This window comes from Trichosurus vulpecula, chromosome 6 (genome assembly GCF_011100635.1).
Source record: "Trichosurus vulpecula isolate mTriVul1 chromosome 6, mTriVul1.pri, whole genome shotgun sequence".
Lineage (NCBI taxonomy): Eukaryota > Metazoa > Chordata > Mammalia > Diprotodontia > Phalangeridae > Trichosurus > Trichosurus vulpecula.
The window spans coordinates 259,647,323-259,660,820 of record NC_050578.1 but is presented as its reverse complement, the minus strand read 5'-3'; the positions used below and the strand labels follow the sequence as shown (position 1 = coordinate 259,660,820).

The 13,498-nt window shown below is 40.2% G+C and overlaps 1 protein-coding gene across 2 annotated transcripts; it reads right to left on the bottom strand.

Annotated features, from left to right (window-relative positions):
- Nucleotides 1-2,868: 2,868 nt before the first annotated feature.
- LOC118853701 (olfactory receptor 4S2-like) lies at nucleotides 2,869-6,554 on the bottom strand. 2 transcript variants are annotated; one of them, XM_036763887.1, is made up of 2 exons: nucleotides 6,541-6,554; nucleotides 2,869-3,796 (listed from the first exon to the last, which is right to left on the bottom strand). In XM_036763887.1, the coding sequence occupies exons 1-2, from the start codon at nucleotides 6,552-6,554 to the stop codon at nucleotides 2,869-2,871; spliced, it is 942 nt and encodes a 313-aa protein (XP_036619782.1). The 2 variants fall into 2 exon arrangements, with proteins under 2 accessions (XP_036619782.1, XP_036619783.1); XM_036763888.1 differs by lacking the exon at nucleotides 6,541-6,554 and having other exon boundaries at nucleotides 2,869-3,804.
- Nucleotides 6,555-13,498: the final 6,944 nt, after the last annotated feature.

Below are 13,498 nucleotides of genomic sequence, written 5' to 3'. Positions count from 1 at the left end.
TGGAATTCCTGCCAACTTGCTAAAGAAGTTACCTCTGAAATGGGACTCTTTACCACTTGGGGCAAGGACAGCTCTACATCAAATTTCAGAAAGAAGAAGCTATGGAGAATAAGACATTTACCCCTTACCCCAAGATTTTGAGCCCCATTCATTTGAAGTGGGGAATGATGATATAACTCTGTGTACTTATTTTGTATTAGACTTGTTGTATTGTTATATTGTTATGGTTTTATTGATACCAGGTTCCCATTGACCTATATGGTGGATACAAAGATCTAGGGGCCAACACGTGAGCCATGTGGCCACTCTGATGATGAGATGTTATGTTACATATTTTGCAAATGTGATGTGTTCATTTTCTGTGATTCTATTGTACTTGAAAAAAAGAGTTTGTACCTATTTAGACACAAGTTGCCTATGTAATGGATGTGAAAGATCTTGGGGCTGAATTTAAAGGCAATAAGTAAGTGAGAAGATCTTTCCCACTCATTTAATAGGCCTCAGGTGGGGCCAATGAAGGGAGTTCTGATTAGATTTTGCTCCTAAGTAGGCCCCAAACCCCTAGCTCCTAGGTGCTAAGCCATAAGCATGAAGCCCCCAGGGTACTAAGGGGAGTTGCTAAGAGCAGAGCCAGTAGTAGGCACCTAAGTTCTGGTCACTCAGAAGACATTCTAGTTCATTGGATGATGTCTAAGGATTGTATAAAAAGAGAAAACAGAGCTTGGAGAGGCAGACATGGTGGAAACAGGAGAAGTAGAAGCAGAACCAGCAGAAGCAGGAGCAGTAGAAGCTGAGAAGCAGAAGAAGCTGAAGCAGCAGGCACTACTGAGAGCAGGACTGACCTGAGAACCAGCTTCCAGAGCATATAAACAGGAGAGTGCTGAGCAAGGGCTTGAGACCAGTGGGTAATCTTCTTACATGAGGGCCCTAGCATTGGGGGGAAGCACAAGTATGGTTTGGCTTACTGCTATAACATTTTTCTGTAACCTCCTGGTTACTGTTGTGAGGCAGGCATATTGGATCTGGAAGGTTTTGGCCACAATATCAAATTGAGGACATTGGTCTGTGGGTCTGCTGCTTTGGAGCTTGAATAAATGCTTTAATTCCGCTGCCTTCTACTTAGAGAATTTCTTATATCCTATGGTTCCAAACCATTATGGCACATTCATGATTTTTTTTGAAGTCACGAATTCCGCCTTAATGCTATAGGATGGTGACTCACACAGAAAAACATCCACCAAGCCTGAGAGGCACTAAGTTCTTATGGGCTGGTCTCTTTTATACTTTTAGGCAAATGGGAAGGTGTGTCAGTGGCTTGAGCCTTGGGATCCTGGATTGATCAAGTTACAGAAATAACTTCTTTGACTTTTTTGGGCGGGGGGCAATATCCTAGTATAGCATGGTGGAGCTATATTGGGAATTAAGATGGGACTTTTTTACTGTTTTAGAATGCTAAACTAAGTAAGTGTCTTTGATTGAGCCTTACTAGGTGCAAAGTCCCAGGCCCAAACCCCTATCTACTAGGTGCTAAGCCAATGGATGGGCATGAAGCCCTTAGGACCCTAAGGGGAGTTGCTAAGACCAGTGCCAATAGTATGCACCTAAGTTCTGGTGGTTAAGATGATGTCTGATGATGTCCAAAGACTGTATAAAAAGAGAGAACAGAGCTATGTGCTTGAAGCTCTCACTCCTGGAGGAGTGTTGGTGCAGGACTCTGGGTAGCCAGAGCCTCCCAGCTCACCCAGATGTTGATGCTTTCTTGGTAACTATGAATTGTATTTGGTCTGTTTATAATGTATGTTTGTAATTTCTTTGCATTTGCTCTGAACTTCAGAGCTGGCTTTTTCCCCTGAACTAAGTGAATGATATTTTTATGTTGGATTGAAATAAGATTGTGAACCCCCTTAACATTGCTTTCCTTAGTAAAGCAGATCAAAAGAACCTGTGCTGGCAGCATGCTTGTGGGCTTGCATTGGCCTTTCACTCCCATAACAGCTGCTAGCTGAATTGTTGCAACAGGATCCCTAAATGATATTATTTCCACTATACCAAGGTATCAGGATGGTAGAATTGCTCCTTGTAGGGCATGGCTATTGAGTCTGCTTAGCCTGCTTCATGATGGGATAGCCAACGCTAAAATCATTCAATATTCCCTGCCAGGGACAGAGACCAGAGAGAGCACCAACTTTCACGAATTCCAGTTCATACTAGATCCCAAGCCCCATAACCTAAGCAAAGCTGTAGTTCTGAATCCAGAGTTTGTCATCATCCAATGATGGACCTACTGAAAACATGAGTCAAGATTAAGTAGGCACTTCTTTGCCCACTCACAAGAGTTGTGACTATGGAGAACTAAATAAACTTAAATGATGCATTTCCTAGAAATCCTGAGTTCATATCAGTCCTATACGATTCTGGATATATCCAGAATCTAAGCGGGCAAAGAATGGCTGGTAGCCGTTCAATAGATATTTTTTGTGTGATTAGGTATTATTCATTGTATTTGTTGATTCTATCCTAAGAACAAATGTTCCATATACCATCTAAGCATGGTTATCTGCTTCTGTGAAGAGTTGACTCCATTATTCCACTCACTGGGCATGCATATATATATAGTTGATATGAATCTGGCACTCCTGAAAGCCTAAGGCTCTTTGCTGAACAGGATCAGGTGAGAGGTTATCAATGCCACCCAGTGATTAAACAAATAAAGGACAAATTGAAAGAAATCACAAGTCAGAGGTGGTTGATTTGAGAAGTAAGAATGACAAGATCTTTCCTAGGTCATGCGAATGACAGATTCAAAGGAAAATTGCTAGAAAACTCTTCTACCATCCCTCTATTAGCTGGTACAACAATAGTTAAGTCTCATTTAGGGTCTTTACTTGTCTCTTCCATCACTTTCTTGTTCCACCGCTTCTTCATGGCATTCTTCACATCTGCATTCCTCAGAGTGTAGATAAGTGGGTTCAGCATGGGGGTTATGATGGTATAGAACACAGCTACCATCTTATCTTCTGTGAAGGTGGTTGAGGGCCGCATGTAGATAAAGATGCAGGGTCCAAACAATAAAATGACCACCATGATATGGGAAGCACAGGTAGAGAGAGCCTTACGCCGACCCTCTGAGGAATGGGTCCTGAGGGAGAACAGTATGACAGCATAGGAGCCCACAAGAATGATGAAGCAGCTCAAGGATATCATGCCACTATTGGCCACCACAATGATACCCACTACATAAGTGTCTGTGCAGGCCAGCTTCAAGAGGGGATGGACATCACAGAAGTAATGGTCAATCAGGTTGGGGCCACAGAAGGGCAGCCACACAGTGAGAAGGGTCTGTATAAGAGAATGAATAAAGCCCCCTGCCCAAGAACTCACCATCAATATGATACATACCCTCTGGTCCATAATGGTTGTATAATACAGGGGTTTACAGATGGCCACATACCGATCATAGGCCATTACTGTGAGGATGAAGATTTCAGTGCAGCCAAAGAAATGGAGACCAAAGAGCTGAGCCATGCAACCTACAAAGGAGATGGTCTTGACCTTGGCTTGGAAGTCTATGATCAATTTTGGGGAAGTGACAGAAGAGACACAAATATCAACAAAAGATAAAAAACAGAGGAAGAAGTACATGGGAGAGTTGAGATTTGGACTGACAGTGATGGTCAGGATGATGAGAAAGTTCCCAAAGATGATGATTGTGTAAAAAAGTAAGAAGAGTAAGAAGCATACTTGCTGTACCATTTCATTCTGGGACAGACCTGTCAGAATAAACTCTGTGACATTACTTTCCATGAGATCTTGATGGTTTTCAAGTATGCCAAACTGTGCAAATTCACCTAAGGGTATGAATAAATAAGAATACCATTAGTCATGAGTCATATGTGAAATCAATGCCAACTTTTACTAAACACACTGCCTTGAAGTTCTAGCTCAGTGGCACACTCTGGTAGGTGGTGGGAAGGTAATGAAATGAACAGATCAAAGAATTAAAATTACTATGTTGCTACATGAAAGATCATAGAATCATAGATGTTCATGGATGGCCTCAGAGGCCATCTAACCCAAACCTTCAATTTCCAGATGAAGAAGTTGGGACCCAGAGTGTGACTTGCTCAAGATCACACAGTTATTCAGTGACAAAGCTATGTCCTAGGCTTTCCTAGTTCCTTCTGGGAAATTGCCATTGTGGAGACTACTACTCCCCCACACACAAAAAAAGACCCATCACAACCCATCTACAACTTAGTAGAAAGATAACTGAGGCGCAGAGGGATTAAGTGACTGCCAAGGGTCACACATGAGAGGAATTATTATTTCTCTGATATTAGTAACCAATTGCTAAACTAGGATTTAGTTTTTCCCTTCCTATTCCTCATTCAGGGACCAGCTCCTGTTGGTCACCCAGCCAGTCTCTGAAGGACATTGCTGTTAGATGAGATTGCCCAAATCCACTGGGTACACACTTCTTGATCTTGGGTGGACCCCACCCAACTAGAATACCTTACAAACAGAATCCAGTGTAGGTGAGTTCTTGCCCTTAGGAAATAAGCCCCCCTCTTTGGAACCTTCCATTAGAATTTAGGATGACCCAGCTTGAGAAGGAGAAAACCAACCAAGTGGTCTGGATAGAGATGGATTCTTTTGTCCAGATTGCTAGAGTCTCATGATCAAGTTATATCCTCAGTAGGAGGAGCTGAAGACTTTTAGCCCACCTCCTCATTAATATATCTACTCCCTAACTGATTGTTCACCAATCACGCTTGATCTACATCTCTCAGGGACATCTACTTTTCCAAAGGTGTTTAAGCATTAGATAATCTCAATGGTCAGTGTCTTTGGTTATCAAGGGAAACCACTGATCATGAATTTATTGGTCATTTGCTAACCTAATTAATAAACTGATTATTAATTACCCAGAAACTGTCTCTCAGGATTTCCATTCATCACACACACTAGTAATACTCACATGATTCGAACTTAGGTTTTCTTGAATCCTATGCTATAATCCTCTTTTCAGAATTAATAAACAAAGAAAAACTAGCCATCTAATTCACTCTTTGTAGCAGAAATAATATCTACTGTCAGAGAAGGGAACCTTAGGTAATTGAGAGACTCTGAAGAAATAGCATCAGTAAGAAAAATGTTCAGTAGTAGCTTTTAATTCTCATGGATACATTTGGATTTAATAGAATGAGCCCAGGACTAAGAGCCAAGTCATTTGGGCTTTAATCTTAGTCCTGCAGTGTGCTTATGTGACTCTGGAATATTTGACTTCTCTTCCTTGGGCTTCGGTTTCTTCATCTGTAAAATGAGGTGCTTGGACTAGGGAATCTCAGATGTCCTTTCCAGCTCTGACATTGTGACTCTGACTCTGACATGAGTCTTTGTTCCTTGACCACATTTCCTGAGTCATTAGCAAGGCAGGTGGGAAGTGGCCACATGCCAGTTTCCATGGAAGCAAATTCAAATGAGGAAATAAGGAAGCAGTACCTTCCATCCACTGAATCTTCTCACCCCCATAAGTTGACTACTCATCTCATTTCCCTCATTCCTGTCACTGCCCACCTTTCCTGATCTCCAAAAATGTATCTGCTCAACACAAAAGCTCAAAAGATGCTGGAACAGCAAGGGATTTTTAGAACACTGATCACAGAACATCAGAGATAGAAGAGACCATAGAACATAGAACAAAGAATGTCAGAGATAGAAAGAACCTTAGCTGGGAAGGGGAACTCTGGATAAGAAAGGAATGAGAATCCAACTGCTCTGAAGGAATTCAAGTCACCTGGCTTAGAAGTACTGATCCTAGACCTAGAGTAACTAAGCCACCAATAAGCATGGATTAAGTGCTCACTATGTGCCAAGCACTGTGCTAAATTCTAGGGACATAAAGGACACAAAAACAGTCTATACCATTTAAGAGGGGCAGTTAGGTATGGCAGTGGAGAGCATCAGGCCTGGGATCAGGAAGACATGAGTTCAAATCTGGCCTCAGACACCACTCATATGACCCTAGGAAAGTCACTTAACTCTCTTTGCCTCAGTTTCCTCATCTGTAAAATGAGCCGGAAAAGGAAATGACAAACCGCTCCAGTATCATTGCCAAGAAAACCCCAAATGGGGTCACAAAGAGTCAGGCACAACTGGAAAACGACTGAACAACGAACTATCTAAGGGCATACATCCTAATAGGGGAGATAACATGTACTTAAACTGGTATATGCAAGATACATGCAGAGTAGATAGAAGGTAACCTGAAAGGGGAAGGCTTTAGCAGCAGGCTGAGGTTGGGGGAGGTGGAGAGGGGAAGGCTTCCTGCCAAAGGTGGTAGCTGAGAAGTGACTGCTGAGGGGCTATTGGTGATCATGCAAAGACCAAACGAGATGATGTAGACATAGCCAAGAGTCTGACAAGAAGCATTTCTCTAGCACCTACAATGCCCCAGGCACTTTGCCTTGAAAAACTTCAAGCATCATATAAATTACCTCTGGTATTGTTGCCGTTGTTAGTGTTGCTGTTTTAGAAAACAAGAGAGGTGCCATGGAACTGGAGAAGAAGAGATGTCCCCATGATCATGGAAAGGGATTGGAGCGTGATCAGAAAACCATTAACTAGCGAGTCTGGCTTTCATTTCTGGAAGGATTCTCGAAGGTGTGATCAAGGGGAAGTTTTCTGGAAGCATTTAGAAAAGGAAGGAGCAATTGCTAAATGCCAGGATGACAGGCCCAGGGCAGACCACATTCGCTTCCTTTCATTTTTCTAACCGAGTTACTAGACTAACCGAAATGTTTTGAAAAATCTCTTGCGTGATTTTTAGAAGACCTACTCTGAAATTGTAGTCATTCCATGGCCTAAGCAAGAGTTAAAATTAGTGTTTGAGCTTATCATATATACACATATATATATGTGTATGTACATATATATATGTATATATAATATGTTTTAATTCCTGAAGTGTCCCTTTCCTCCAGAATGAGTATAATTGGGGAAGAATAAACAAGCTTGTGAAACATGGACATAAATCCATCAACCTGTGGGGTTGGTCATTAACCTCTTTGTTTTGTTTAAGCTGGAATGAGATTCCAGTACAGACAGTTATGTCAGCAAAAAGTACTAACTTATGAGCTATCTTGTCTTATGTTTGAAATTTAAAGGAAAGCTGAATAGTGGGTTTGAAAGATTTGGAAAGATAAATAAAGGTTTGATTGGAAATATGAAAGGCAGATAAGGTTTGGGGACAAATGAAAGTTATCCAAGTCTCTCCTGTCCCTAGATAATTGAGTTTCAGATGGTTTAAGTGTGTTGAGAGAGTGTGAGTACGTATTTTAGAAGACAGAAAGTTATGTAACTTGATTTGATAATTAATGCTCAATCAAATTTGGGATGGTCCTATCTGAAAGATACCAGCCCATATTTATTTGCTGTTTAAGACTTTATGGGAATGCAGTGTACTATTGTTTTAAGCTCTGATTACACGGATAGGTGTCATAAAGTAGATAGTAGAATGGCATGCACTACAGGCTAAGAACTTCTAAAGGTGGATGTCTGTGCCTGGGAAAAGTTTTGAAGACAACCTTGGACACAGCCAAGGTAGGATCTTCCTGACTCTATTTCCCAATTTCACTATTTCCTTTCTGAAAAGGAAAATTCCCCACCTGATTACTCTTAAGCCCTGCTTTCAGCATCTGGTGACTATATGATTGGCTGTCAGGTATGACTCATGCCTGGAATCAAACAGAGCTAAGGAAGTTCTTTCCTTCCGTTAAGATATATGACATTGTCCTTCTTTTTCTTTCATAGCAAATTTATATTATTAAGAAGTTCTGTAAGTACAATGATAAATCTATTAAACAGTAGATGGAAAATTAGAACATCTCTGAGTTAAAAATAAAATTAATATACAGATAACATCCTCCAAACGGAGGAAATGATTAGACAAAGTAATAAGACAAAGATGTAATGTCATAGATGTGTAATTTTAAAAAAGGATAGCAAAATTTTGAGAAAAGCAACAGGATCAGACTGATTCCTCTAAGAATTACATACGGATGTATATGATTGGCTTCCAAAATTTATCATGTTTTGCTAATAAGATCTCAAATTTGGATTTTTGCACAAAATAATTGTATAAGATAGTAGTAAAAGTGAATTATATCTTCTTTATTAAAGTATCTGTCTGATAATTTTGAAAGGCAGATAAGCTCATTTTACATTTGGACCTCCATATTTTAAAGGATTCTTATACCAGGTACAAGATTTAGGTAATATCCAAAGCATCCAAACTGCTTTTGCTCTACTCTAAAAATGCCCTTTCTGTGTCAGCATCTTCAAAGACCAGATAAAACTAACAAGGGGTATCTTTCCTGTTGGTGACAGGATGTCTGCAACCAGAACAGTGGGATTTCTCTTATCCTGACATTCTAGAGACATTTGCATCTTAGGATCATAAACTCTAAGTGACACTACCTTGTCAATTGTCTTGTTCAACTAAGAACTTCCTTTTAAATGATATGGAGATCATAAGATTGAGTCACACAGACATGCTGAGTTGGGACTAAAAATGTACTTAAACCTTCTCATTCCTTCGTTCAGACAGTCAGAACTTACGCTCTGTCTCCTTGTATGTACAAGTAAGCTAGCTCGGCTAGCTTTAAGGGAATAAACATTATGAATTTACATGTCACCTAGCTTGTTTGCCTCCTTTAACCAAACTTTCAGGTCAATGCTGCATACAATGTTCTCTTGGTTCTCATTTCACTCTTCATTATTTTGTGCAAGTCTTTCCATGTCTTTCTAAAATTGACAAGCTCATCATTCTTAATATGCAGTACTATTCTATCACAATCATATACCATAACTTGTTCAACTTTCCGCACTTGATGGGCATCCCCGCAATTTCCAGTTTTTTGCCACCACAAAGAGAGGTACTATAAACATTTTAGAACATGGAGGTTCTTTTCTTTTTTCCATAAAATCTCCCATATGTACCTGCTTCTCCCCTCTGACACTGAACCCACCCTGGGGCAGGACTTCCTACACAAACTATTGCAATAACCTGCTAACTGACCTCCCAGCCTTGTCTCTCACCACCTAATCCATCCTCCATTCAGCTGCCAAAGTGATCTTCCTAAAGCCATATCTATAAAAATAAAAAAGCCATATCTATCCATATCACAGCTATATTCTACTATTACCTCCAGGATCCAATAGAAAATTCTGTCTCAAGAAGCCCTTCATAATCTGCCCCATTCTGGCCTTTCTAGTGTTCTTCTACCTTACTCCTCTCCACATACTCTTGGACCCAGTGACTCTGGCCCCCTTACTCTTCCTTTCACGTGACTCCTTCTCCTGATGCAGTGTTTTCATGGCCTCTCTCACAGGCCTAGCATGCTCTCCCATCTCATCTCTACCTCCTAGTTTCCCTGTTGTTGTTCAGTCATTTAGTTATGTCTGACTCTTTGTAACCATGTCTGGGGTTTTCTTGGCAGAGAGGCTGAAGTAAATTGCCATTTACTTCTCCAGTTCATTTTACAGATGGGGAAAACTGAGACAAATTGGGTTAAGTGACTTGCCCAGAGTCACACAGAAGTGTCTAAGGCCAGATCTGAACTCAGGAAGATAAGTTTTTTTCTGACTGCAGGGTCAGCACTCTATCCACTGCACTACGCGGGTCCCACCTAGTGTCCCAAGCTTCCCTCTAAAGTCCCACTTTCTGCTAGAATCTTTTCCCAGGCCTCCATAATCTTAGTAACTTCCCTCTAAGATCAGCTCCAGTTTATCCTGTGTACCTCTTATTTATGTTGTCTCTTTCTCATTTACCTGGAACTTTCTTAAAAGCAGAGACAGTTTTTTGTCTTTTTATCTCTAATGCTTAGCTTGGTGCCTGGACTAAAGTAGGTGCTTAATCCATGCTAATTTAGTGACTGATCTGATCCAAAAAGCCACCATTAATGAAACAATGTCAACTTGAAGAGAGGTCTCTGGTAGAGTGCCCCAGATATCTATCCTTTACCCAGTACTATTAAATATTTTTACAATTGGTACAAAGCCAGAGATAGCACACTTCTCAGGTGTGCAGATGGAGGGCTTGACATGTGGTGATAGGGTCCAAATCTAAAAAGATGTCAACAAGCTACACCAGGGGTGGGGAGCCTACAGCCTTGAGGCCACATGTGGCCCTCTAGGTCCTCAAGTGCAGCCCTTTGACTAAATCCAAACTTCACAAAACAAATCCTTTTATTAAGGCCTCAAGGCCACAGGTTACCCACCCCTGAGCTAAACCAATGGGTAGAGTCAAATAAGATCAAATTTAATGTATATTTATTATAAAATTCCCCAGCTGTGTTCAAAAAATCAAATTCACAAACACAGGGTAGAAAAAGCATGGCTCAGCAGTATCAGACCTTAAGCTATATTATGAAAGCATTGTTGAAGTATAAAATGGATAATTTGGTTTATTTTAAATTGAAATATTCTTATGTAAATAAAACTAATATAGCCAAGAATAAAAGGAATGCAGAAAACTGTGAGGAAACTTTTATAAACTATCTCTCAGATAGGATGTCCTTGTGTTAGAATATTGCTGTGATATAGGAAATGGTGAGCTGGTTGATTTAGAAAAACATGGAAACACTTGGACTTGTGAAGGGAGATGCTCTCTACCCCCAGACAAATAGATATAGGGAAATATGCATGGTATGGTTTTATATATATGTATGTGTGGGTTTATAGAGATCTATGTATATGTATGTATATGTACACAGATATGTGCGTACATACATATACATACACAGATATATAGATTTGGATATAGATCTATCACTATATACACACTCACAAATAACTAGATTTAGATGTAGAGATCTGAATTTAATTGTAGCCTTCTTTAGGATTGGGGGTTGGGGGGAAACAAAATAAAAAGTGTACAGCAGAAAACAAAAGAAAACCTAGAAGGAAGCAAAGAAAAGCTGGACAGTTTTAAAAATAATATGTAGTATTATATAGGCCTTCTTGAAATAGTAATTTATCGTTTTATATTGAATCCTCTCCTATTTCCTGCTGTGTATGTGGAAATGTTCTTTTTTTTTCTTTTCTTATTTTGTATTTAAGTTAAAAATGAATAAAAAATTTACAAAAAAAAAAAAGAAATAAAGGAAAGGCTTGGCTAAATAGCAATTCCTATGAAAAAAGTTCACAAGGTTTCAGTGCACCACAAGCTTAATGCATGCCTAGAGGATGACACGGTAGCCAAAAGAACAAATGCTACCCTAAGCTGTTTTGACAAGCATCCTGTTCAGAATGATACTCTTCCTTAGTCAGGCTTCATATGAAGAATGGAATCCTAGGAGAGAAAGCCAGATCTATGAGTGGTTGAGAAGTGAGGAGGAACAAAGTAAATGTATTGTGGTGAAAGTTTAACAACTGGTTCTCAAAAAAAAAAAAAAAACGTAAACATGACACATTGGAGTGTTAATGATCTGGGTTACTATCATCTCTCCACAACTTTCTTAAATCACTCCAGACAATCAACAAAACAATGAACCAAGCCCTAATTTGAGATGGCTCCAGCATACCCTCAGATTTAGCAGTGAAGAGTAGGAAAGATGATAATTGTACAATGGAGTGGAAGAGCCAAAGAAAGGCCTTTTCTTAGGACTGGGGAGACCTGAGAATTGATTGTGCATTCATTTTTTCAAGGAGCCAATAGTGAAGGAAAGATTGACAGATGGAAGATGGGTAGAGGGGATAGCAGATTATCACAAGAGCAATATCTTGGAATAGGCAAGAGGGAAAGCAATCCAAGGCCCAAAGAGAGGGTTTAGGCTTAGGGAGTAGAAGCTGTACCTCTTCTTCCAGGATGGGAGGGAAAGAGAAGAGAGTGTGTGACAAGAAAAGGGGGAGGAAAGTGAGAGAAAGAACTTCTGTTAACCTTCCTCTTCTTTCTTAAGTAGGAAACCAAATTATCCCTTATAAGTATCAGCTGGCAAAATGGGCTTGGGAGAAAGGAAGGCTTAGGGCACTTTCTGCAGGAACTGAGATGGGTAGTCAATCAAATTAAGTGAGAAGCAGAATGACATCATATAGAGAGAAATGGGTTTGGCACCAGGAAGGCCTTGGTTCAGGTCCCATATCTGACACCCATTGGCTATAGAACCCTGAAAATCTCTCCGAGATTATAAATTACAGGTTCTAAGCTGTAGGTCTGGTTGGGGGAGGGGGGGCAGGGGGACAGATAGAGAGAGAGAGAGAGAGAGAGAGAGAGAGAGAGAGAGACTGAGAGACTGAGAGACTGAGACAGAGAGAGAAAGACTGAGACACTGAGACAATGAGAGAGACTGAGACAGAGAGACTAAGACAGAGGGACAGAGACAGAAAGAGAGAGAACAAACAAAAAATAAACTAAAAACAAGTAAACTAAGAACAAGTAAAAAATAAACTTTGGACAAGAAGTAAAAAATAAACTAAAGCTCTGAGAATCAGGAAACCCAGGTTCAAATACCATCGGTACATTTATTATTTACTACTTGGGTGATTCATTTCATCTCCTCTCACCTTTACTTTCCTCATCTATAAATGGGTACAATAATAACAGCTCTTACTTAACAGGGTTGTTATGAGGATTGAGTGAGATCATGTTTATCACATACTTTGTGAACCTTCAAGAATTCCATAACTGGCCTTTAATATGAAAGGACAGGCAGTGTAGAGCCACAGGCCCATGTGGGCAGCAGTGCAATTTTATGGGCCTGCCTGTGGGTTTTAATTTTCATGAGCAAAAATAAAAATAATGATAATAATTTGCATGGAATGAGTATTAGATTTTTTAATTCCATCACCAATAAATAATCTGGTTGATGTTAATTTTCTTTGGTGTTTTTAAGCAGTATTACAGAAGGAATACATCACATGGAATTTTCAATCAATCTGTGGGACATGTTCCATCTGTACCACGCAGACTATTCAGTATGCACCTACCTTTATAGTGTTTTGTCATAGCTTTGTCGTTTTGTGTTTGCTTTTGGGCTTCACGGTCGTATTGATGATGCATATTCCCCCACTTTCTATTAGTGTACTGTATTTTTTTATTGTCGGTGTGGCCCTCCAATAACTATTTTATTTTAATGGGGCCCTAAGATAACCTAAGGTTGGACAGCCCTGGTGTAGGGCATAGCAGAAAGAGAATCAGTCTTGGCCTAGGAAGGTTCCTCTTCAAATCCTGCCTCTGACATATTGACTAGATGGCCTCGGGGAAGTAAGTCACCACCACCACCACCACCACTCCCAAACCCACCCATCCACCCCCCCTCCCCTCCACCTCCCTTCCCTTCTTCCCTGCCCCTGCCCCCATTCCAGTGCTCTAGGCAACTAGTTTTCTAAGACTATAAATTAGAAGGTACCAATCTGCATTGCTAATTTCTTATCTATGGGAGAGTTTCCTAAAACAATGAAATCACAGATCCAGTCATTTTTCATATCCCTATTATTA